Source organism: Ischnura elegans, chromosome 4 (genome assembly GCF_921293095.1).
Source record: "Ischnura elegans chromosome 4, ioIscEleg1.1, whole genome shotgun sequence".
NCBI lineage: Eukaryota > Metazoa > Arthropoda > Insecta > Odonata > Coenagrionidae > Ischnura > Ischnura elegans.
The window spans coordinates 76599114-76624722 of NC_060249.1; the positions used below are offsets into that span (position 1 = coordinate 76599114).

A 25609-nucleotide genomic window follows, 5' to 3' on the forward strand; every position below is an offset into this window, starting at 1 on the left:
AGTAAATACCTACTCAAAGACATGGAAACATAAGCATTTCATCCAAACTTATTGAAAATTTACCATAAAAGTAGGCGTAGTTCACAAAATGCAGATTGAGAGTAATGTACAGGGGCAGACTATTCATCCCTTTATTATGACTAAAAATATGTCATATTGGATGAATTTTCTATTAATAAAACGCCATATTACTGGTAAAGGATACCAATGATTTAATCCATGAAGACTAATCAAATCATTCAGAGTAAGTGTAAAAAAATATATGATGGTTGTTGAATTGCTTTTTAAGATGCTCGGGACTGAAAGCATATAATTTTTGCATCATTTTACGCGTATATGTATAGGTCATAACATTATCTTATTTATGATAAGATCAAATTCAATTAAGAAACAGCTGGTTGAATCAATTAGTAGTTAGTACACTTTCGTAATTTCGCGCATTTTTTCTACAGCATGCAATACAGAAATACCATGCATCACCAGAGTAATGCAATTCAAGGTGATTAATGAAAGCTAATCCATATTTCATTGCTTAGGTATGAAACGAAAAACATTAGCTTTGTTACATGAGGGGAACTTTCACTTACGCATTCCTGAATAGACACAGAAAAATGGTTCGTATAATCACCAGATCAGAGTCTGGGTTTCATAATTAAAAGATTTTATAATGGGAGGGAACTCGGATGTGACCCGGAGCGTAGCTGAGCTGAAATCGACTATGATGAATTGATCAATAACGGAATATTAATGACAGGGGACCATCATTAGCGAAGCGTTCCAGAGTGATCACATCTAAACAATAATAAAGGATTTCTATGACCTTGGGACATAGTTCACTAGGCAATACAATTTTGTTGCTATGTTTTCGCGAAACAATAATCATGAAAGTTACTTTCTTTTTCTTAAATTAATAAAAAGCAATCTATATCTTCTGTAAGCAATCAATACCATCAAAAACTGAAGCCGTGAAGTCAAAATCAGCGCCAGTTTGTTAAGAAACATTTTGACTCAGACGGCAGTTAGTGCATATCGTCAACTACGTCAAAGCCATCTATTTTACTTTTCCCTTTAATGAATATTGTTATAGAGTGTTCAACCATGAAATTCGCATTCTTAAATGCTTAAATTTATGCCTAAAAATTGTTCATCCAAAACTCTTATTACTAGAACTTGAGCTGAAACAGAAATCATGGCTTTGTGTTCTAATATTACCGATTGGATAGAGTATCACAAGCTTGACGTAGCAATAGGATGTCCTGATTAGCATAAGGGTATTTTTATTCACTCATGTCAACAGTTAACTGATAATGAGTCGCAAATGCTCTCGCCAAACCTTTACCAATGCTTCATATGTTTTGCCTTCCATTCTGATTTGCAAATTTAGAACTCCAAGCCAATACTGCCACCCGCGATAACTGAAGAGCATTTAGATGAAACATAAACTATATCATGAAAGGATAAAGGAGAAAAGAAAGGAAATACACTTCTTCATGGCAAGGAAAAAAAAGAATTACCCCATAAGTGAAGTTAGAAGGGGAAGGGTCGAAACGGAAGAAGAATGAGAGTACCTTTTCCGGAAGAAGGGACAGAAAAAAGGGAAAAAACTTGTGAGCAGTTGACAATAATAATAATAAGACGGAGAAAGGGGGTGGACTGAGGGTTAGGCCCGGATGGGGAGGATGAAACAGGGGGGAGGAAAGTGAGACAGGAAAGAAAACATAGCTTACGAGAGGGGTGTTGTGAGCAGAGGGAGGAAACTGTTACCGAAAAGCGAGAAGTCCGAGGGAAGAGAGAAAATATGTCTGGGAACTATCTGGAAAGGTGGAAGTGAGAAAGGGGATAGAAGGAAAGAGCAATCAGGATGATATACGGGAGGTATGAGATGAAACAGAATCAGGCACGGATGACATGGAATCTTCCAAAACGAAACGGAGTTTTAGATCCGGTTACGCCTGAATCACGAAATATTTGACCAATCACGAATTTTAGGACGTATTACCGTTTTCCCAACTTTATTTACTAAGAGGCACCAGGCAGGGAGGTGCAGCGAGGGGGGAGGCAACTCAGATAAATTTTAAAATTTAATCCATATTACTTCATTGGATAAATATTACTTATAGAATAGTGCAAGGATTAATAAAATATATTAGCTTAATATCCCTCAGAAAGCCGTAAAACTCACCATTTTCAACCGTTAATATTAAAAAATTTCTGAGGGAGTGCACCCGCACCTCTCGTATTCCATACCCCTCCAGTATTAGCTGCTCGTAAAACCCTCCCTAGCCTTCATTCCAAGCTAGCAAATCTGAAGCAGATGGTCTTTGATATCATATTCAAACGTAAGTGAACAGGGCTAAAAATAGTGTGGCTCAATTGTGGTTACATTAAGTCAGTAACCTATACAAAAGAGCACACGGAAGTATTAAATAAATCGTTAAGTCATATCATCTTTTTGAAAAGACTTTCTCAACAAACACCTAAATTCACATTTATGATTAATTAGAGAAATTTAAATATGTAAATTTTAATGTCTCGATGTATCTATAATTTTTAGAATATAGTGGAAATAAAAATATGGAGTCAAGTGAAGTTAGAGACATTTTAATCAAATTCCTAACAATTTGGGCAAGAATTTAAAAACAAATCAAAAGACAAGAAGAAATAAGTAGCCAAATCCCATATTGTTTTAGCTAAGGTTTAGCTGATAGGTGTATTGAATAAGGTTTCAATTCTCAAAATATCCAAATGATATTTAAGACACCTAAAAACTCTTCATAGACAAAAGTGCATTATGCTAAATAAGCAAATCATGCTATTATCAGGTACCTAAGAATTTTATTAAAAGACAGGAAAGAAAGTGGGCCCAAATTTAGGATATTAATCAATCAGTCATTATTTTAGGAGAAAGGATCATAAAATATCACAATCCATTATAGAAAAGAAGCATTTAGCGTTTGTAATCTTGAACAAAATTTCCTAAAAGACGTACTTCTTGCTCTTACGATACATATTTTGGCTTCTGGAAATGTAGGATAACGAGCTGTACGAGATTAAGTTCAGCACTCATGTACTTAATCAAAAAAAACACTTTTTCACACCATTCATAGCCTACTAACAGGCCACCCAGTGTGATCGGGAAAGATAGTAACTTGGGAAATGGGAAACTTGGAACTTGGAGTTCATGGTCAAACGGCAGGATTTTTAAATTTGCTGACTGCAAATAGTGGAAAAAAAAGATTTTTGTATAACGCGCACGGGATCAGCTTATACCCCACTACACATCATTGATCGCTATGTTCCCGTACGTGTGCAGACCGATAAAGTCTTGTGAACTCATACCCCAGCAAAAAGATTTGCACCAAGAGGATTAATAGGTAAGCGTAGTATTATTTAAGATATATTTTCCCTTTGAGCGAGTGAAGAAGTGTGCCTACCCGGCAGGGTGTCCAACCAAAGAAGTTGTATGACTTGACATAACAAATGGTAGTAAGAAAACGACGCAAAGAACGTAACCGAAAGTAATGCTACGGGATTTGGGAGCATGAAATGCACCTTTCTAATAACTTTGACAGCAATTCGTGCAGCTGTACAGAAACGCATAGTGGACAGACAAATAGGCATCCTCTTTTATAAATATATATGCACCAAGCGTAAGCAACCGATATCTCTTTGGATTCAGGAACTAATATACATCGTAATTCTCGTGAGGAAATTTATCTTAAAAAATTATATATTAGTTCGGGCCTTAAAAAAAACAAGGTGCTTAAGGGAGGGGATCTTGTTTTGGGAGATGGGGGCGGACATCAATGGGAAAGAGAAAATAGGAGAGCAGAGAGGAAAATTAATATAAAAAACACCGCCTTTGGATAGGATCGTGTAAGTCGGACCAAGAGAGGGATGCAGAAAGGATGGAGAGAGGAGAGAAAAATAAGACGCCAAGAAGAAAGAAGAGGGTGAGTATGAGAGAAAGGGAGACACGTCATAAAAAAGAAGAGAGAGGAAAAGAAGACGTTTCTTTAGAAGTTTGGGTCTTGCAAACGGTCCGAGAAGAAGGAGGAGTATCAGAATGAATGGTACGAAAGAGAGAGAAGGATCAACCCTCTCGAACCCAGAGCTGCTTTTGGGAGATTATTAAATTTCAAGATTTCTCATTTAAAAAATATGATAAGTTTCTAATCAATCATAATTATTGCAGAAGCTACACATTTGGCCATTAACATTACCGCACAAAAGAACACGAAGTTAAAACATTTCTTGATAATGTATTAAACTTGACAGCACAAAAGGACAGTAATTATTATCCTGAATACACCTGATTTATGCATATAATATATGAATGGAGGTGTAATGAGGAGGGTAATGATAGGCGGGGAAGAGGGGTAAAAGGGCAAAGAGAAGAAACGGAAGGGAAATTTTCGGCAGAACTACTGACAGAAGCATGGCTACCAACCCCCTGGTTGGTAGCCATGCTTCTGTCAGAGAGACATGGCAGAGAGACAATTGGAGGGACACAAAAGGGGAAGGTAAAAATAGAAAGAAAAAAAAACAGTTTCATAATAATAAGCGCGCTCGTGGCTGGGTACATATGTATATTTAGCAACCTTTGGCGAGAGCTTTGATTAAATTACGCGAGCGAATCAAAATAAATTTAGCTTGTTCCTCACTCCGAAAAGGGGGAATCTTAATAAAAAGACGACCTTTTTGTCTGTTGGAGGCAAGATAGCGTTGAGCTCGGGAGATGAATTATGAGAAAGAAATTTCTGGGTAGGAAAATTTTCAATTTATAATTGGTATTAAGGTCCCGTAAACCACCATCAAGTTTTTCCCCTGCGCGAAATAAGGATATGAATTCATAACTTGGTGGTTGAAAACCGCAAGGAATCTCCTCGGTAATATTTCCGCAATCTTGCGACTAATTTGCTTCTTCTCCCTGCATTCCCAAATAAACGGAGCACTTTGGTTAGATGATGTACTTTTCAAGAAAATTCTTTCAACGTTATCAAGAGCAATTACATGAAAACTACTTGGCGCAAATTCGTTCAAGGGAAATTTACATCAGCTCTTTTGCGTAGTATATTCTTCAAAAATTAAACTTATGCCCTTATTCTGCAGAGATGAAATTGTGCGTCATGAAAGCAAAGGACCTTTGTGCAATAAAACGAGCTTCAACATCTTAAAAGAAATAAGATACGGCTGAAGCCCTTAAAATCTACTTTCAATTTTAATATTTTACAATACATTTTGGATTTAACTAACATGTATTCGGCTGCAGATGGCGCAATTTTATTGAATATAAATTTAAATTGCTTACTATTGCTTTAATTGATTAAAACTGCTATAATCCCCTTAAAACTCAGGAAAAACATGCTAGAATTGGAGTTAGAAAAAACATTGTACACAAGTACGTGTAACAAACGACAAATTTAAAAAGCTTCTCAAAATTATTAGTCATTGGTATACCTAGGTATTGAATAAGGATTACAAATTATTCCAACAGAAACTGTCGGGGAATGCGTCCAAAGGTCTAGCAAAGTGTTGCTGTTCAGTTTTCGGTAAAAATCGTTCACGACACTCGACCACTCAAACTGAAATCCACCCGATGTCTTTTTATTGAGGAATCCTTACTCAGGCTGAGACGATAGCTTCAAGAAATCCCGGGAGAGGATTTCTCTAGTCTGGATGAAGCCAGTACGACGACCATAAAAGAACACATAAACAAAGAACTCTCTCCTTTCAATCACGGGTCTTGGATACAGCATGCCCAAAGCAGCGGACATAAAAGAGAATATTTCCCACCAGAAGATGACTAAACATGAAGAGTTCCCATCCCACTGTGGAGGAAAGGAAAAGTTCAAATGCTACCCCTTATCTACGATAAAGACCAAGGCAATGAAAATGACGTTGAGATCATGGAACTAAGAGAGTTAAATCGGGAGAAAAAAGAGAGAAAATATAATAAAAATAAGGAGGATATACGATATATATTATATTATACACTATATATTATTATATGCGTACTAATAAAAATTATTTTCATTCACGTCTCAAGTGCACTCAAAAATCAACTATAAAGCATCAAGATCTTATTAAGACTACCAAGTTCTACCTTTGCGAAGTACACAGTGTGCCCACATGCACAAAAAATAATAGACTGCAAAAGACCTAAAATTTCGTTACTAAAATTTCAAATCACTCCTAGGCCAATCCAAGTTAAATAGTGGCTCTCAAAATGTACTGTTTACCATTGAATTCAGCATAATTTTGATGCCAAACATATTTTTCTGATGGAAACTAAAAGGTAATCATCACAATTTTCATGTTCATCTTTTGCAGCAAATAGTAACCGATTTAAGCCGCTCATTTCCGTAAATTTAGCCTTAGTAATCCTCAAATCCTCGAAAATCCTCTATTTATATGTATAATTAATTTTTTGCATATAACATTTCGTTCACGTAGCACTCTAACCAAAGGTACTGTTCCACCATGTTGCCGATACTGATATAAATAAGCGCACGAATATTCCGTGCCTGATGCATTACAAAAATCTGAAGCACATCATGCTATGGTTTATTTTTTAAATAATTATTTCATCCTCAATCACGTTCCATTTTTAATCTTCAAGTTTATTTCATTGAAAACCTACAATGACAAAATAGGTGGAATCAAACAGCATTACGAACTAGCAAATAGCTCACGAGTACTGTTGTTTCATTGGAGCCAGTTAACATGACAGTGAAAGAAGGAACGTTTGCAGGAATTATTATGGAAGGAGTACTGTTCACAACGTAATTCCTAAACATTTCGGGGAGTTTGGACCCCGCAACCAACTCGCTTTCTCCGGCCTTAACCCATTTCCGCCCAGAAAATCGTCTACTAAATATTTTGGTGATGCATTCATCAAACAGTTTTCCCTGGATGAACCAATGCTACATGGCTTAACTGGGCGGTAGTGGTGTTGAAATCTAATGCTATCTATTTTCTACCAGAATAAAAAAGATTAAATCATCAATGAAAGCATATTTTCGTACGAAGGAAAGTTAAAATCCTATTTTCAATGTACTTTTAATGTTGCTGCAAATACACTGGTATCTTATTATCAGACTGTAGGCGCCCAAATTGAAAATGCAATTTGAATTCGTTTATACCAGTGGAATAAATTCTACCACCTCCAAAAATAAACTAAGAGATGGACTATGTTGCCAAAACCTTAAGCAGCATAATTTTTGACAGTTAAAAAAAAAATAGTGAGCGGTTTTTTTTTATCAAGAGCCTCATTTTCCCAGCATAATATAGTGAATGCGCATGGCGGAAATGGGTTAATCCATGAATCCTGTTTTCTTCCCCGCCCCATTCCCCACTATCCCAATTTTTCCCTCCAACATAGTTGTCCGCCGAAAAACGTTTTAGGGTTAACTTTGTGGAGCCACGATATAGGGTAATATATTTCACGTTGTACTTTCCAAGATGAAAATTCATTACTGATCTTGGTTTCGACACTTAAAACATTATCAAAACTATAAAGTGTTGTGCACCTTTATAATGACAAGTGTTTCGAAAATACATTAGAGAGAGTCTATCATTTTCAAGACCTTGATGTTATGTTTGACCATCATTTTCCCCAATTATGGTGGATGGTACACTAAAAGCTTATGGATTTTGGGATTTTGCAGTGCTACGTCATGCCTCTATTATTTTTTCGATTTGGCCTTCCTTATTGAGTTAAGATCGTGTATTATTTCATAGTACAAGGTATTTTGTGGCATGTTTTATCATTTATTCATGATTGTATACTCTTATGTAATAGAGTTTATCTTGTCTTTCTTTAACATTATTGTATTGGTTTTTAATGTATTTTACTCTTGTGATGGGTTTTATTTCCCGTAAGTAAACAATATTTTAATATTATATAAAACCACGTTGGTAACAAATTTTCAGTATGAAACAAGCAATGTGAATTTTATTTATTCGTTTTTTTGCACCCTTTTGCCGCTAAATTATCGTACAAATTCCACCCCGTGTTACCTTCAAATATTCAAATCCCTTAAAACTTGCGCAATATCTTTTAATAATTTACATTAGTCCATATTAATTACATACAAACATACATGCAAAATATTTGTTGCTTTAGGTAACCTATAGGATGGACCTATGCATAGGTTATCATCATTATGTAATAACCTTCCATGGTTTATGAAGAGTGCAAAATAGGATATACACCAGCATTAACAAAAAATATATTTTTGATATAAATATTATTACAATAGAAAGATTTGATTCAATAAACTATTTATTCAATTTTAAGGATGAGTATACGGGCAATTTTTGCATTTTTTGCAAAATATTAAGATTCAATAGTCGAACATGTAATCCATATTAAAATAGGATCACCTTATGCGCTTTCATAAAGGAAAGATTATGTGTACAACGTCATGTGCTGAAAACCTAACACATATTTTTTTTGGGACAACCTTGCAAAAAAAAGGACGAGGGAAATAAAAAATAACATTCCGTGCCCTAAAACTCGCAAGATCATTCGCGCAGAAATTCCGTAGACCGCAACCGCGAGATTCCGCTCCATCCCAGCCCCCACCAACCCTCCCAACGACAAAGGGGCACTGGAAGGATTTAAGAGGACTTCCCCGCACTCAAGGAGAGCAAGATAGAGTGATATACACACGCGGCGCAAAAGGGAGAAGAGAAAGCGGAGAAAGGGCGAAAAGACGTGGCTCCGGAGAAATCTTTGAATCGGTGCCAGAAAAACTTTTTTCTCTCTGTCCTGCCTTTCTCTCCTTGCCTTATACCTCCCACACTCCTCTCTTCATCTCAAGAAGCCTTCATCTCGAACTAGCGAGAGGATAGGCGCAGGAGGAGGAGCTGGGATGAGGACAGGGACGGAAGGAAGTTCCGCACACGTACTATATACCGGTCTCCTCTAGCGCGGTACGTTTGTATGTGTGGGAAGGAGAAGTCCTTGGGCTGTTTGCCCGTCCCTGGCGAGTGGGAATTCGTGGGATGGTAAAGGGTGGAGAAGTAGTGGATTGCGCAGGACATTGTCTCGCTGGAGGACGCAAGGACGGGCGACATTGAGGCGATGGGTTGTGTTATCCGGAATATGTCGAATTTCAAAGCTAGGAATATCAAATTGTATTCCCACGTGGTGCCTCACATGTGTGGTAATCATTATCATCGGTTACCAATCAGAGGATTTTTATGATGCATCTCTCCATCTATTTCTCCAATTATATAATATTTGGTCACCACAACAACCAATTGTCAATCAGCCAATGTGTAATCACCATAATAATCGATTACCTATCGTATCTATACCTAATAAATTTTCAGGTCTTCGCCACAAAATACGAAATATGGCGACAGTTAGGTACCTAGGGATTTGTTGTAATAATTAGCAAAATTTAAGGGTCTTTGATTAGTGAAATACGTATGATATCTACTGTATGTTTTCTGTTCTAATCCACTTAGAAGTAATCCTACTCAACCATGCCATTTTTAACAATTTAGTGCGGCCATATTAAGCTTTTATACATATTTTATTAATTTCACATTTTATTTGACACAGAGCCTAACAGATAAATAAATTTTAATTACATTAATATATTTTTATATTTTATATGGCATTGAAAGAAATAATTATAAATGAAAAATTGAAGTTAAAAAGTTAATTATTTATTTTCATATATATTTCTCGTTTTGAATCCTCCCATGATCACCTTGGCTGCACTTGCTACTCTTGTTTTTTTTTCAAATATCTATAAAGATGCGCTACGTCACAAGGTCCAACACTATATGACATTGTCATCGATTCAGGATCAAGAAATATTCGGTATTTATTAACTGCAATGGCAACCGGAACAAAAGATCGCACGGCTATACAACTAGCTGTCAAAGCTTTCGATTTCATCAAATGCTGATAACCGTCATGAATTTATGCCAAGAAACTACTTCCGTGGTTGTGGTTCACGCAAAGCACAACGTAAGTTTTATGTATGTTTATCCATTCATTCGTCGATAAAATTAAGTTCTACAAAATTGGAAAACAAATGCTTTTAATAACAATTTAAAAAAAATCCCAAGAGCATATCAACACAAATGTCATTTTTAGGCATTAATTTACCATATGAATACTTTATTTTATATTAAAAATCAATGTAATGTTCGAAAAAATTTTAACGTTTGTCAAAGTGATGAAAGTCGTGCAGTGCCAACTATAAGATACCCAAATCCGTGCGAGCATTAAATATTTTGGGGACATGAGTACGGGAACAGCGTGGCATTAATCGATAAGCATGAGGTCTGATCGAGAAGAAAAAACAACTGCACAGTAGGATTGGGCGTTCGGAATATAGACTCAGGGGACAGAAGGAGGAAGCTGAGCCTGGCAGACTGGAGCTCTGGAGGAAAAAAAAAAGCAAGATCTCTGGAATGGCAATATGCGAGAGCGCTTGTTTCATCTATAAACGTCCCAGAGCTCCCTTCCCACCCTCCAACTCACTTCCGCTCCCCCCATCCTAAAACCACCGCAGAAATCCTTTGCCCCACTACCTCCCTAGAATATAAGCTGCTCGCTGCTCTGACCCAATCTCCCAACCCTGCCTACCATTCTCAGAAAAGGGGCTATCGCCCTATGCCGACACTAACTAAAAGCCAGCGTGAGGTGGAAGATAATTTAAAGCATCCAAGAGGAATCGTGCAGGAAGTAACAAGGTATGCATATTATGTACTAGTGCGTGCTTGAGTCAAGGTTGACTGATATATTGACACGGGAAGATAAAGGAAGAAAAAATCGTGATTGAAGCAATTCATTTCTCTACCAACTAAGGGAAGGAGCATGCAAGCTAAGACTCTTTGGTACAACAATAAAAAATAAAGTGGAGACTTGAAAACAGGGATAGCAATTAAATATACATTTCACGGAATAATAAATTCGCATTGATTATCCCCTCATAGATGGTTTGCACGCTAAGGCTTTGTGATAGAAAGCGCTAGAAAATAAAATCTGTGGTTATGATAATGGATCAATAAATCCAGGAAGAGATGAGAGAAATATTTTCCTCATTTCTATGAAAATGTATGGAAGTTAACTGAAAAATTGGAGCAAAATCAATGTCCAAATGATGGTACATGACATTCATTTGAAGATACGGATGGAGAAATGGCAGCATGGAGGGGGCCAATCATGCAACGTGTGAAGCATAAAATGAAACCAGAGGGAACATATGCGGTAAGAAAAACATAAAGCAGTGAAGGCACAAATGAAGTTTTATCTACAGAGATTTTGCAAATGTGAACTCAAAGACTAAAAATCCAATCATATCAATTATTAAGCTTTACACCATTTCATTTGCACAACAATATCTTAAACCAGTCGTATCTAAAACCGAATTATATACGAACAACGGAACTCGTGGGAACTCTTTACAAAATCTTTGAAGCCTCAGTGAACCTGAATAAATCAGCATTCAGGGCAATTGGTTGAATAACATTATTGTAGCTTATTTTTAGTGTTTACCTGGAAAAAAGGAATGTTTAATTACACCAAGAAAGAATCCAAATCACTGCGTCCCTTTTCAACTTCATTCATTTTCATGTAAACAACATTTTTCCCTCATCAACCCTTGACCAAAGATTCTTTGATCCCTTTTCATAAATATCCTGGTATCGTACTGACAAACTTTCGCGCCACTTTCACTATCTTTCACCGAGTGGTCTTAGGTCACTCACATCCTCTGAAAATTCCACACCTATCTCACTCCATCCCCACCCATGTACTATTCAAAGCGTTAACCTCAGATGTCGCCTCCAAAAGGAATGTTGGCATTCATGAAACAAACTCCCGTTACCCGCTTTGATTCTTACAATCAGGGTAGAACGACGAACACGCTTAAGGCCAGATGGCGAGAGTGCGTCAGCTCAACGCCTGCCAGCCGCCTCGTTTTGCACCCGAGGACTCTTACGTCTACGGGGTTCACATTCAACGGCGGGAAATGGGCCATTTGTGGTCAGACCCTTTTCCATTCAACTCAGGATTCAAGAGCTAAAACCACCCGGCTAAGACTCAAAGGCTAATAAGTGTTTCTCAACGGATGAGTGAATGGGGTAGAACTTCAAGGGATAACAAGGTACAACTACCAAATGACAAGTTTATCCCTTTTTGGAATCAACTCGACCAGTAGATTTATATTAAGAAATTTTATGAAATAGTACGAAACACAATGGGTAATTAAAAAAGTTATTCATTATTATTTGCGCAGAGTTTTGACGAGAACATTTAACATTCTTAGGAGGGATAGCCATAAAACTACTCTTCTTTGGAGCAATAACTTTTCCCAGTGCACAGATAATACTGCTGTTCCTCGGGGTATGAATTGTAAGAGGAAAAAATTCTTAATTTTAAAAAGTCCTTACTGCATTGCGGGGAAAAATCTCCGCACTCATGGATTTCAAAGTAACAGAATTCATTTCAAACGTAGATCTCCAACTAAAACTTGCCCCCTTGATTTAAATCGTACATAGTCTTGAATAATAAGCACCATAGATAGGTAAAAATGCTGTCGTAGTGGATTAGTGTAAAACTAATTTACTATTTTGGCCTACACACGGCGTATTAATAAAAAAATACAACATTTTTCAATAATAACATATAAAATTTGGTTCATTTCAAGTTTCAAGAATGCAATTATTTCCTCAATGCGTAAAATACCAGACATTGTCGAATGAATGAATGCTAAGCTAGGCGTATTCATTGAGGACCTTGGACAAGCAATGTATTAGAAATTAACTTCTCTCTCAGCCATGGCTAGGTAGCCATAAGCTGGTATTTTCTTAAGCCCATTAAAGAAAAAGTTAAGGGAAATGAATTGTGGAAATCACCGACATATTCGGATGATTATTTTAAATGTATGCCCGAATGAACCTCAAAAAATGTTTTGGCATGAATTTGCAACAGATTCCTGATTACCTACTATTACGCTTTTCAAGATAATGTAAAAAAACCCAGGACACCCTAACGTTTTTAAATAAACTACCACTGAAGGATGAATACCCACTCTTATACTATAATGAGTGAGGGAATTCTGCGGGGAATAAATTTAGATAAAAATCATATAAAGAAGAGGTTTTATGAGTAAAATATCAAAAAATGACCGCACAAAAGCATACCCACGCTCTTCATGAACACCTATGGGAACGATATGACGGACGGGCGAGTATTGCGTTATCTAAATACTCCAGCAGCGATATAACTGGACACCAACGCGATGCAGAGTTGTGGATGAGCCACGGACGTGTTTGCGGCGAGGGATGCGATCAGGAAATGTAAATACACACCCACTTAGGGAGAGGGAAAGGACGCGTTACCTCACGCGCTCACCAGACGGCGCGCAGTGGTCAATTTCGCAGCAATGATGCCCTCGCTTCTTATGCACCATAACGACCCTCCCACGACCTCTCTCCTCATAGCAATGGACATCTGCCTTGCGCAACTCCAACTTTCCCATTCATAGAGACACGAGAAGCTCGCAATGGATTCGTCTACTAGACGTTTTAGAGCACTTCAAAAACATCATTCTTTATAAGAATAAAGAATAATACTATGAACTTTTCTACATAAAAAAATTATTTTAACAGAGTCGAAATGCTTCACTGTCTTGTAGCATTATCAAGACTAACCAAAAAAGTTAAACATTCCAAAATAAATACACACTTTCACCCTCACAAAGAAAAGAGAAGTTATGGGTGGAATGCGGGGTGGAAGGAGAAAATTAACCTATCCTTGGTTTTTAATTGTGGGGAATAGAGTTGCGGGTTGAAGTGTGGGGAGGGTTGGGAATTCCCATCCCTCTCCACAACTGTTGAAATAAAGTTTAATGTGGAAAAGTGCAAATTACTATTCTTTATTCAATAAGTTAAGAATATTCAATAATAAGAAATAAAACGTTTTCAATCCTTGATTTTCGTACATTCATGTAATTATGATATTTTAATCTCACTATGGATCTCCACAAAGTATCTTCCTCTTCGATTTAATTTATACATTCTGAAAATATTGATTTCATTTTTTTACCGGACACTATATGGGTAAATACTATGTTTTCCTACTCGTGGTCTTTTTTGACGGATGTATTCATTGAAAGGAAATCAACGGGAGTGCCTCACGGCATCGATCTACCTGAGATGTCGATTTTTCGTCGCAAATTCATCCATGGGTGGATGAAGGACCAAAAAATGGAAAAATTTGACCCTTATTGTTTATAATTTTATTGAAATCTATAGAATAAACATAGGCGAATGAGCTCATTCATGCAAATATTTTTCGTTCACTGGAAGGGTAAATTACAATGTAGAAACTATGTTTTCTCATACAGCCAATATAAAATACGATAAAAAAAACATGATAGCCTATGTTTCATGAGTTGGTGATATTACTACAATCCTGGCTCATATAATAGTTCAACTACAACCTTTAAAGAAAGGGTTTAAATCGCTAGCAAGAGCGTAATTAAAAAAGGGACCACGCAATGCCCATGCACAAGCCTCAATAGTAGCTGAGGAGCGTCGATTCAATCAGAATGAGCTCGCCATGTGGTAAAATTAACGGCAAAAAAATTAATGGCATCCATTCGTCGCCGCAAATTGATTGAGAATCAGAGGATGGATCGAGAAATGCAAAAATAACTCTTAATTTTAAAACGCAACAGCGTTTTTAAAAATTGTTAAACAAACTCATTGCAACATCATACGAATAAATGTTATTTGAGGAGTGCCCATGGATTAATTATGGTACATTGAAGCGTATTTTAGTAACACCTAACATCTTGTCCACTAAACCATCCTTCAAATGTATTTAAAAAATAGTTGGCGAACGACGTGTACATGCTCTGCGTGGCATATAAACCTTTCTACTACTACCTTTAAAAATTGTTTGATTTTCCGTTTAAATATATCCGATGCGATTTCATGTGGATTATATATATGTGAACCATTGCAGTAAAATAAATTGATTTTTATTTCATTTCCATAATTATAACTTACAAATGTAGCACAAAGTAATGCAAATTTGCAAATATCATTATATGTATCGCAATTTAGCGATTATTTTTTAATATTTCTATCTCTACCCAGCTATTAGAAATCGCATTGCATTATCAAACTCGTCGTATACACTTAAACACTTTAAAAGGTAAACATTTCCCTTCAATCAGTATTCTTTTTAAAGTATCAGCCTTTACGAGGAAAATTAAGGCAATAAAAAAGAAGATTTTTTATATCAAGCATGGTTAAGCTTTGGAATTGTCTTTTAACCCTATAATTAGGCATGAAATCTTTGTGGATGAAAAAATTCGGTCGGATGAGATGGCAAGACTGCCCCAAGTACAGTCACCGGTCGATACAGGCCGGGATGATTCAGACGATTACGATCCCTACCTGTGCACTTTTCATTATGCGTTCCACAGACCGTGCGAGTGAATAAGCCGACGTTCATGCCTAGTTATGCCCGCGCATACCTAGCGGCTGCTTCAAGTCTCATGACTGCCCTGGAACAGATATGGCACTAGTGCAATTCCTTTTATCTGCTAGGTGGCACCCACCTCACGGTATGACACCGCTGTCTATTATGCGCAAATAAAACTGCCTATCTGAGACTCAAACGAGGAGAAACTCAGGTGGTGCCTGATTTTCATAAATAACGCCATTCCCTTGTTTCAAGTTGTTAAAGGTATCTTGTATCTTACCCTTTTCACGAAAGTGAACCGCCAAAGTATCAGCTTAAGCCACGCAAAACTGATAGATTTCCCTATTCATTTTAACTCAGGATTACACAGCGATATTTCTATTATTAGCTAGAGAAAAGTGCTACGTACATTTTCCTTGAATTCATTGTCAGTATAACCATAAGGGGTATTGATATTTAATTCCGGATGTGTGGAAGAAGCCTGTAATTGTGTTATGTACGTAAGTATTGTAGATATCATTCAGTTTTTTTTACAACCCAGACGTCTACATATCCTTTAAATTATTCTAAAATAGGGAATGTAAGTTCGATAAAAATTCGGATTCACAAGTTTTCCCTCATAGAATAAACATATATCAAGAATCTGAAATCATTACCCATATTTATTCCGCCCATAACGTACAGAGATTGCAAATTCAACCATCACTAAACACTATTTTTATATATTACTGATTTTTATCTAGAAATGATTGAATATTGTATTATTTATTGCGAAAATAACATGTTTTTCATGAAAATATTACACAACTATTATTATTATTATATAATGTTATTATTATAAAAATATACTAATAATATTATATACATAATAATATGATTAATTACTGCAAATGTTTCAGATTCCATAAACTTTACACTTATCGGCAGACATGCATTTTTTGAGTTAGCAACAGCACCGGGAGTCCGCTCGTTAGGCAAAAAAATAATGCACCATAAACCATGATTTATGCATTGTTTTCCGCATTTATGATTCAATTTTGAGATTTCCGATGCTGTGACACTGTGAACACAAACATTTGCCGAAATTGAAGGGAATGAATTCCCTTTTTGCTCTCAACTGTTGAGCGAGATATGGAACCCAAATAAACGTCAATTTTTCTTATTGCTGCTTAATCAGATGCGCAAATGCAAATTAATTCCTTTTGAACGGTACGCAGACAAAACTTCCAAAGGAAAAAACACGCGCGTTGGGCGTTATGAAAATGTGTGAGCTCATGAGGGAATGACGGTCTGCTTCGAAAAGAACAACCTACAGCTTTTCCATGCGGTTAACGCTGCAACGTTGCATTGAGTCCTATTCAGGTTAATTTTATGGGTACGTTGTTGGACTGGCAAAGACATTTGCATGAAACATATGACACCTAAAAAAAAAGGATGAAACTCAGATACAGTGCGGTACCATTGCCCAAAATCGTTCCACAGTGAATGGATATACACTGATAAGAGAGATTACATGAAAACATTTTTTGCCCTTACCTATAATATATATCACTGAAATACTTTCGAATTCACTGGATCAATGTTCACTAAATTCATATATCATGCTTACTGAAAGAACATTAGCACATCAACGACAGTCATGCGATAAGCACCTATGTTGTTTATTATGAAGTAGAATATTCACTGCACCACCAGCCTAGTACAACATCTGTTTTTTTTTTTTTTGATAGAGGATGGCTATGAGCGATCTAATACTAACACATCTGGTAAATATAAAACTACAAAAGTAGAATTTACATAAAAAATAATACAAGGAGTTGGCAATTCATTGTATTAAGAATATATTTAATAAGTAAGTAGAAAATAAATTATTGAATGATGCTATCGAATTAAGTATCGAATGATATCGTATGACAAAATCAACGGCCTAAATAGACTTGAGTTTACCAGGCAAGATTTAATTCTTTCTTTACCAGACAGTATCTAGGTAAATACTATGTTTACATTCCCGTGATACTTTTCAACCGAAATATTCATTCAAATAAAATGAACAGAAGTGCGTCATGTCATCAACCCACTTGCGAGAGAGTAAAAGTGGTCGTTTTCGCGTCGCGAATTCATTAATAGCATGGCCTATCGAAAAACTTTAAATCACAGACCCATAATTTGTCTTATATTTTTAAAATCCAAAGAATAAACATGGGAAAATGAACTCATTCATGCAACTATGTTTAACTTGCCGGAATAATTTATTTGGCTTCGCAGCAAAAAAGATACGCAGCGAGTAATATCGACCCATTTCATCCATCATTTTTGAAATTCACCACTCAAGAGATTTCAAATCTGTTTCTGGCATCAAAAGCTAACTGATACCAGTGAAGGCCTGTTCATTTAATATTGTCTAGTGTTTTCCCGAAGCACCATGGAAGGCAATTTGGTTATCTAACTTCAAATCTGGAGACCTTTATGAATACATGACAGTTGCACGAACATTGCATCATCATCCCTAACGATTAGAAAAGATTTCGTTTTCTTTTATTTTCATTTTTTAATCTTTATCGCCCCGAAAACAATTCATTCAGGCCTTTAAATAGGCCGGTGGAAATAATATGTAGCAGCGACTATCATACACAAACATGCCTTGGATAGGGACAACCTACCACCTTGGAACTCGAACCAACGACCTTCGGTTTGGCAGGCAAGGGCTTGACCCCGCCGCCATGGAAACCTGGTTCCCGAAACTTCGGCAGTAATGTCGGCAATCACCGGATGGGAAGCCCGGGTAGTATCCCAAGATAGTTAATTACAGTTATCAAGACATTAATACCACCAATTACATGCCCTAATGCTTTCAGGACGAAATCCACCTTGCCGCATAAAGCATACAAAATTCTTAAGTTCCGGAATGCATTTCCCGGCTGTATTTGTGGACTCTAATCCGTGTAATCTCTAATCCCGTACCCCAAACCATTAGGTACCCCGTTCCCCCTCGCCGGAAGGCTAAACTTAACCTCTCCAACCATCTCAATGCCTCGCTGTCAAGTCCTTGACGTTCTAATTAACGGAAGGTTTACACCTGGGAAATCACGGTATGTGCCACCGTTCCCCCTTCTCTTTTTTGTGTTACTTTCCTCGCGGGTGTGAAGAGAGGAAAGTGGGGAGGTGAGGAAGGCTATGTATGGTTCAAAAAGGTTGGGGTCTGAGACCTCAACGCAAGTCGATACCTTTGACAACGCGCATTAGACTCTCGTTTCTTTTCTTAACGCAGGGGGCATGAGAACACGTCACTTCTATTAGTCACATCGATTGAAATACGAGTAAAATAGATATCAATGGGCTCAAATAGGCTCTACGGAGTGGACGTCATTTTCAAGTAAAATTGGACATATTTCCATTTCAGTGTATTCTACAAGCCAGAAGCGGATCCACAATATGGGCAAGGGGGGTCTAAGTATGGGGTAAACTCCCAGAAGTATTGCGGGTTCGAAAAAAAGATTTCCATTCTATCTAGTGTAAATTGGATGTCAAAGGGGGGGGGCTATAGCCCCCTTGACCCCCCCCCCATAGATCCGCCACTGCTACAAGCTGATCCTAAACCTATTATGCTTCCTTTGAATATGCTGAAACTTATGCATACAAACTCATAAGTCATTGGCAATTAGACTTGGAGACAAATGAAAACGTGAGAAATGAGGTTTCTCAGACTCTTTCAAGGCTGCAACAAATGAGACCTAGTTAAGAACTGTGCGATAAGAAAAGAACTAACTACGAGCAGTGATAAATAGCAACACTCACTTAAAATAAAAAAAAGAATATGTTATAATAACGCACGGTCATCATGAGATACAACGCGGAAGGCGATGAAGCACCAGATTCCGGAGAAAGAGACGGAAAGATGATAGGATTTGTCCGAATCGTTGCAATGATAGGATTCCACAGATTCATATAAAGTTTTCTGTAACTACACCAAAGTATTTTTTGCAAGAATGAGCCGTCAAATATGTAGCGATTTCACCTATTTATAACATAAGTTGGTGAGACTGGAAAATACAGCGGTGCCTCATCTCGGGAAGATAGACGACGAAAGAGAGGTTTCAGTTCAATAAAAATAGCGTTATATTAGCTTAATTAGCGGAAAAATAATTAAAAACCGCTTCGAAAATATTTTATCCGTGGTACACACATGCCATTTATGCATTTCATTATTGTAATTACTTGAGTATGAGACCATTAATGGAAAAATACTTAAAAAAATACTATAGTGAATAGAAACAGCAAACCTTAGGGTACACTAACGTGGTGGACATTTAAAAGAATGTTTTACAAGTATAACAAAATACCCATTTCAGAGTACTCACTACTAATAAAAAAAATTCATTTTTTAGGCTTTATTTATTACAAGCATATCTTAATCAAATATATTCGAAAATTTAACATAAGCATTGACAATGATGATATCCTATCTATTGAACAAATGCAAAGTAGAAAAAGAAAATAAATTTCATTAAAAATAATGGATAAAAAGATAGAAGATGACCTTAAAACTTAATAAAAAGGTATTAGGACACAAAAGCCCGAATCCGGAAAGAACTCAATGAATATTAATAAACCTAAGTGTGCACAGTTTCCGCCACAGTTGTGAATGCCAATATTTTACGAATATATACTCGAGCGGGACGAGGTGAGCGAGACGAGGTACGAAAAAAAGTCATGGAAATGATAAAACTCCATATTCTGGTGACAACTCACCCCAGCTCTCACACGACTTACACCACTTTGTCAAAGTTCTCTCGTTGCAATGATAGGATTCAACAGATTTATATCATGTTTTGTGTAACTACACCAAAGAATTTGTTGCAAGAATGAGCTGTGAAATATTCATCTATTTATAACATCGGTATACTTGGAGGAGGTCCGTGACCTGGAGTCATACTATTATTTTTAAGCAATGCATGTCAATCACTTAAATGTTGGTAGTAGAATGTTGTATTGACCTTAACGGTGAATTTGATGACTCAAACGAGCTGACGTATCCTAAAAAAAATAAGATGTTGGCAATGAAAAACACTTCAACTTCCACAATATAAATACAGTAAATTACCGGTTTCGCTGTGAAGTCATCATCAAGTACATATGAGTGATTTACACTGCTGGCACCCTAATTTTCTTTCAGGATACAGCATGGTGCGTTTGAGCCCTCGAAGTCATCGCAAATGTTAATTCAACATTCTACTTACCACCATATAAGTGATTGATATGCAAAGCTTAAAACTACCATGACTACTGGTCACGGACTTCTTCAAGATATACTGATGCTATAAATGGCTGAAATCGATACTTTTTAAATAGATTGTTCAAGTAATGCAGTGTTTTTCATTGCTAATATGGAGGCCTTCCACCATCTACAAGCTTCAACATTCGATTTAAAAATAAGACGAATGAAAATAAACATTCAGTCACACAAAAAATACCATTAGTAAAACAGTAAACCTCAAAAGATGGAGCAATACATTAACGATCAATATCAAAAAAGCATCTTTACACATAACAAAAAAGTTTCAATTGATATCGATTTAAAGCTGCACTCCCTACGTTTGTCAAACAAATGACTCCTTCAGGATTTTTTTAGCGATTTTTTGGGATTTTTTAAGAAATTTCAAGTAAAATCACTCTTTGCAATATTTGTGGGAGGAAAAAATTCCATACCGGGATGCCCCAAAGTGAAAACTGGATGCGGAGTTTAATTATCTCTAACAGGCGGTGATCTGTGAATAATGCAAAATTAACTTCCCACACCTCAGAGCACTTGCGACACACGGTAGACAGTCGAACTAATTAATGACCGGCTGGTCCTCAATGCACACCACGATAAATGATAAATAATTTCACGGCACTCTGTGTATTTAATTATCCTTCCATTCGTCACGACTCTCCGCGTCCACCCTTCAGGGGATTTTAAATTATCGTGACAGTTCAGAAAGATTCAATGGTGCATGCAAGCCAACTAAATTGAATTCTTGACGGGAGAAAATTATCCCAACGTAGTCGCACTGCCACCAGAACGTCAGAGAAAAGCGTCGAAATAATATGAAATGCTGATATAAGTACTAATTTTTATACAATTTTAGAAACGCCCCACACGGTCCCGGACACAAGAATCTTACCACCTAGGAGCCGAAAAATAAAAGTACCGAATTGACGCCGATTTGGCAAGGCCGCTGTTCCTAGCCTCCGCTGCAAAAAACAACAAACACTCCGAGCCATGGCTTCCTCCTTCCCTGCTGGCCAAAAAGAGTTTTTTTTTCCCATGCTTTGATTTGCGATTATTATGACGGGGCGCGGCCCGATATTGAAATGAAATTTAAAGAAAAATGAATGTAGCCATGTTTTCGGTAGTTTCTAGTTTATATGTTATTTTTTGTGTTGGAAGAGTGTTTGTTCACCCGAAAAGAATTATATATAAGAACTGCTTCCATTTCATGTCACGGAAAATAATTAATATGAAGCAAAATATTGTGAGTGCTTCATATATTCCTTTACCATTTGACTGTTTATTAGTCATTTTTTGCTTTTTTAAATGAGGAGTTCGGAGCAAACAACGGAATTACAACACAGTAAAAAGTAGTATGTGCTAAGGAATCCTTGAAATAACACATGATAAAAGGATACCTCTGAATGGGACAAATACAAGACAGAAGTGAAAGGCCATTGAATTAGACTTGCTCATGCATCTCTTCTTTGACTGTAGGTGAAATCTCAGAGGCTAGTAACTAATGGAATCATTGCTAGAATTGTGTGTGGACTAATATAATAGACAATAAAACTGTAGCCGCTAGAAGAGATGAATCTTAATGAATGGAAAGAGTATGCGAGTACATCTGTAGAATATTTAAAGGTAAATCATCTCCACGTCTCCAGTTAAAGGCAGATTCAAAATGGGTACCGGTGTTTTACAGGGAAATATCGCGTTTAGGCATCCAAATCAGTGAAATTTGTGATTTAAGAGGATTGTATTGACTTGAAGGACTCCACTTACATTTTCGATAATGCAGACAAGGGATATGGCACTCCCTTCTCCCACGTGGTATTCACCGCTTCCCAGAATAATAGCTTCTGGCACCACTACGCGCAGATGGAAAAGGTGAGACAATCTGCCAGCTCCTGTTGACACCTGAAATGAATCAAAACGAAAATATAAGCGAGGTGAATGTATAAAATTGCAGTTTTCACATACAAACTCAAAAGATGCAGCTTGTTTTCCTAGTTGTCCTTCATGTCGGCTCATCTTCGCACGACAGCTTCGCCCGTGTTGTAGTAGGTGTCTTCAGGTTTGAAGTGCCGGATGCATGTTTTTTTCCCGTCTTATACACGCCTTGGTTTTGGCCACGTACGTCCTGAATGGCCGGTTTTTGAAAGAGTTTCATCCGACACTTCAAACCTTAAAACACCTGCTGCAACGTCCGCGAAATTGTCATACGAAGAGAAATGGACGCGAAGGACAACTGGGAAGTGTCTACTGCACCCTTCCGAGGAAGCCTCCGTCAACAAAGTCAAGAGGATTGGTAGCTGGAAATATCCGTTTCTGTTTGAATATATCAAAGAATATACTTTGCATAAACTTACTCATAGGACCATTACCTTGACTTACATATCACCTTTAGCATGAAGAAATATTTTAAAAGAATAAACCATAGTATAATGATAGCTAGTAAAGAGTAAAAAGCAGACGAAAGGAAATATTTCCATCAACATATTTTTCTTTTGCAAACTCATGTATATTCAACAAAAATTGAAACAGAAAAACATTGAGACTGCATCAAATCGGATAATTCCACATATCATTTAACATGAATTGCATTGAATGCGAAACCGAATATAGTATCATCTTTTAATGAATACATACAATTGCCTGCATAGGATATAATCTTCAATCAACAAAAAACGGCGAGAATTTCATCCATTCCACGACATTTAATTAGTTTCCTAGCTACTACACTGTAATCTCTAATTTAACCATAGACCGTAGTAATACAATCGTAGTGCCATTATGCAATCATAGACTAAAAAAAAAGACTGAAAAATTTCCTATGGAGAAGAGGAAAAGGCACTTAATGAGGTTTATTCCGAAATATGTCGTGTAATGGACTAAAATTTCAAAATTTCCACGGAAAATGCGATTGTTTTCATTAATAACTGAAACCAAATGTTATACTCAGTAAAAATGCTATTATATTTTTCAGAGCATATAATAACGATATTAAAGACAAAACAATTCAAATGTTTCCAATGCAAAAAATCAACATTTTGCAAAAATTAACACCCCGCTGCTTACAAATCAACATTTAATTCATTGAAGTAGTACCAATAGCATTGCCCCTTGTTTTTCATTATTACAATTTTTAGTAAACAGCATACTTTAGGTTATGCTGATATGTCTTATGAGAAATATTTCTCTGGGATATTACCGATAAGAAGAATGGCGAATATTCTATTTTGTATAGTTTTACGCAATTTTCAAATAAAGGCATTTGGCCTGAATGCAGAGACATAATATTCACAAATAATATCACCAATACTACAAACTGCTGGTAAAGAGACAACTTAAAATTACCAAAATATACGTCTACCAAATGACTCAATCTTAAACGAACGAACAATTCAGTATTTAATTGTGAGCAACAGCGAGTCTCCAATCACACTTACAGAACGAGATAATTAGAATCTCTTAAAGTCTTGCTCTCAAAGTAAAAGTTCTCAATAAACTAACCTCAAGGCCCGATACTGTTGCAAAAAACATTTAACATCAGGGGATCTTAAATAAATTCATGGTACTACTAAAATTTTAGTAGTACCATGAAATAAATTAATATTTATTGGTAGGACGATTGTGGCTAAATTCTTGTGCCATACCTATTAAAAAAGGGTCAGTTGGTTCCTACGTAATTTTCGCGTCGGATAAAATGAATTACAACGCATTCAATTCGGGAAATGTTTATGCAAATATTTCTCCCGGGCGCTCTCGTATAAGTTAGGTGCGCGGGAGAGACAATTTCAATATTCAGATCCTTGATGAAAATGGGACGTTAGGTGCTTAAAACTCTCGCTCGGACACACGGAGCGTGGCACTCTACAGGCGACACAGGCACGCACACATACGCGCTTCCGCATTAGGGGAATAAATAAAAACGACTGGCCAGGGCCCATCTGAACCCTCTCAGCTTTAATTAAAAGCCTCACACCAACTCCGCTTTTTATCTCCCCTTCTAGCTGACTTCGTATTTTTCTCCAGTTTCTCGTTCACACCATTGGATTTACACTCACCCCTTTTACTTTCTCCTCTCACTCGTCACCATTGGTTTCCTTTCCCCTTTTGATTCACCTGGACTGTAAAACACTGCGTTTCCTTTGACCGTGCAGGTACGATTTCCTCCGCTGGCCATTAATCGCAGTAAAAATCTAATGGACTGAAACAGTTTTCCTGCTGCAAGGAGGATAACTCTAAACTTTTAAATGGGAGAAAAGGTGATTTTACGAGCAGGTTAAGGTAATCCACCCGTATGCGATAATAAGTGCCATAAAAATAGAGGATAAGGATGAAATTTTCACTAAAAATACGTGAAATTTATTTACTTGACCATATTACTTATTTTGGAATATTAACCCTTTTAGCTGGTTTTCAATTTCTTATAAATATATATTTCCAAAAAATATCCAGAGTACTGAATGATGCTTAAACTCGAGGCAAAACTCGAGATGCACAGGTAAATTCAAGATAATATTTAAAATGTTCAATTTAAAAGATAAGATGACCTTACCTACTAACCGTTATAAAACAATTGTTTTACAAAAACATTTGTATTTATGTGATTCGACAGAACAATAACCAGTAGTATTAAAGAGGGAATCAAAAGCGCGGAATTATGAGGCTCATAAATACCAATATATATCAGAAAAGATAATCGAAACTCTATAGGCACACTGAGGTTTGTGAAGTGTGTTATCTGAGTCGGAAAATTCCAACAGCATACGCTTGAAGAGGCGTTTCACGATGGTCTCGCAAATATTGAACATGTAAACGTAATCCACTGAGCATTTACTTTCCAGCGATAATCATCACAGCTAAAATTTCAGTGATAAATT

At 36.7% G+C, this 25609-nt stretch overlaps 1 protein-coding gene across 3 annotated transcripts in view; it reads right to left on the reverse strand.

Moving 5' to 3' along the window:
* The window catches only part of LOC124157683 (roundabout homolog 2-like), a 984420-nt gene that overhangs the window by 131451 nt on the left and 827360 nt on the right, over positions 1-25609 (reverse strand). For all 3 annotated transcript variants that reach the window (XR_006864642.1, XM_046532623.1, XM_046532622.1), the window contains one exon: positions 22506-22640. Coding sequence is in view for 2 of the 3 variants with exons in the window: in XM_046532623.1 (XP_046388579.1) it covers positions 22506-22640 (135 nt within the window). In the remaining variant the exon portion in view is untranslated. The remainder of the gene's footprint in view (positions 1-22505; positions 22641-25609) is intronic.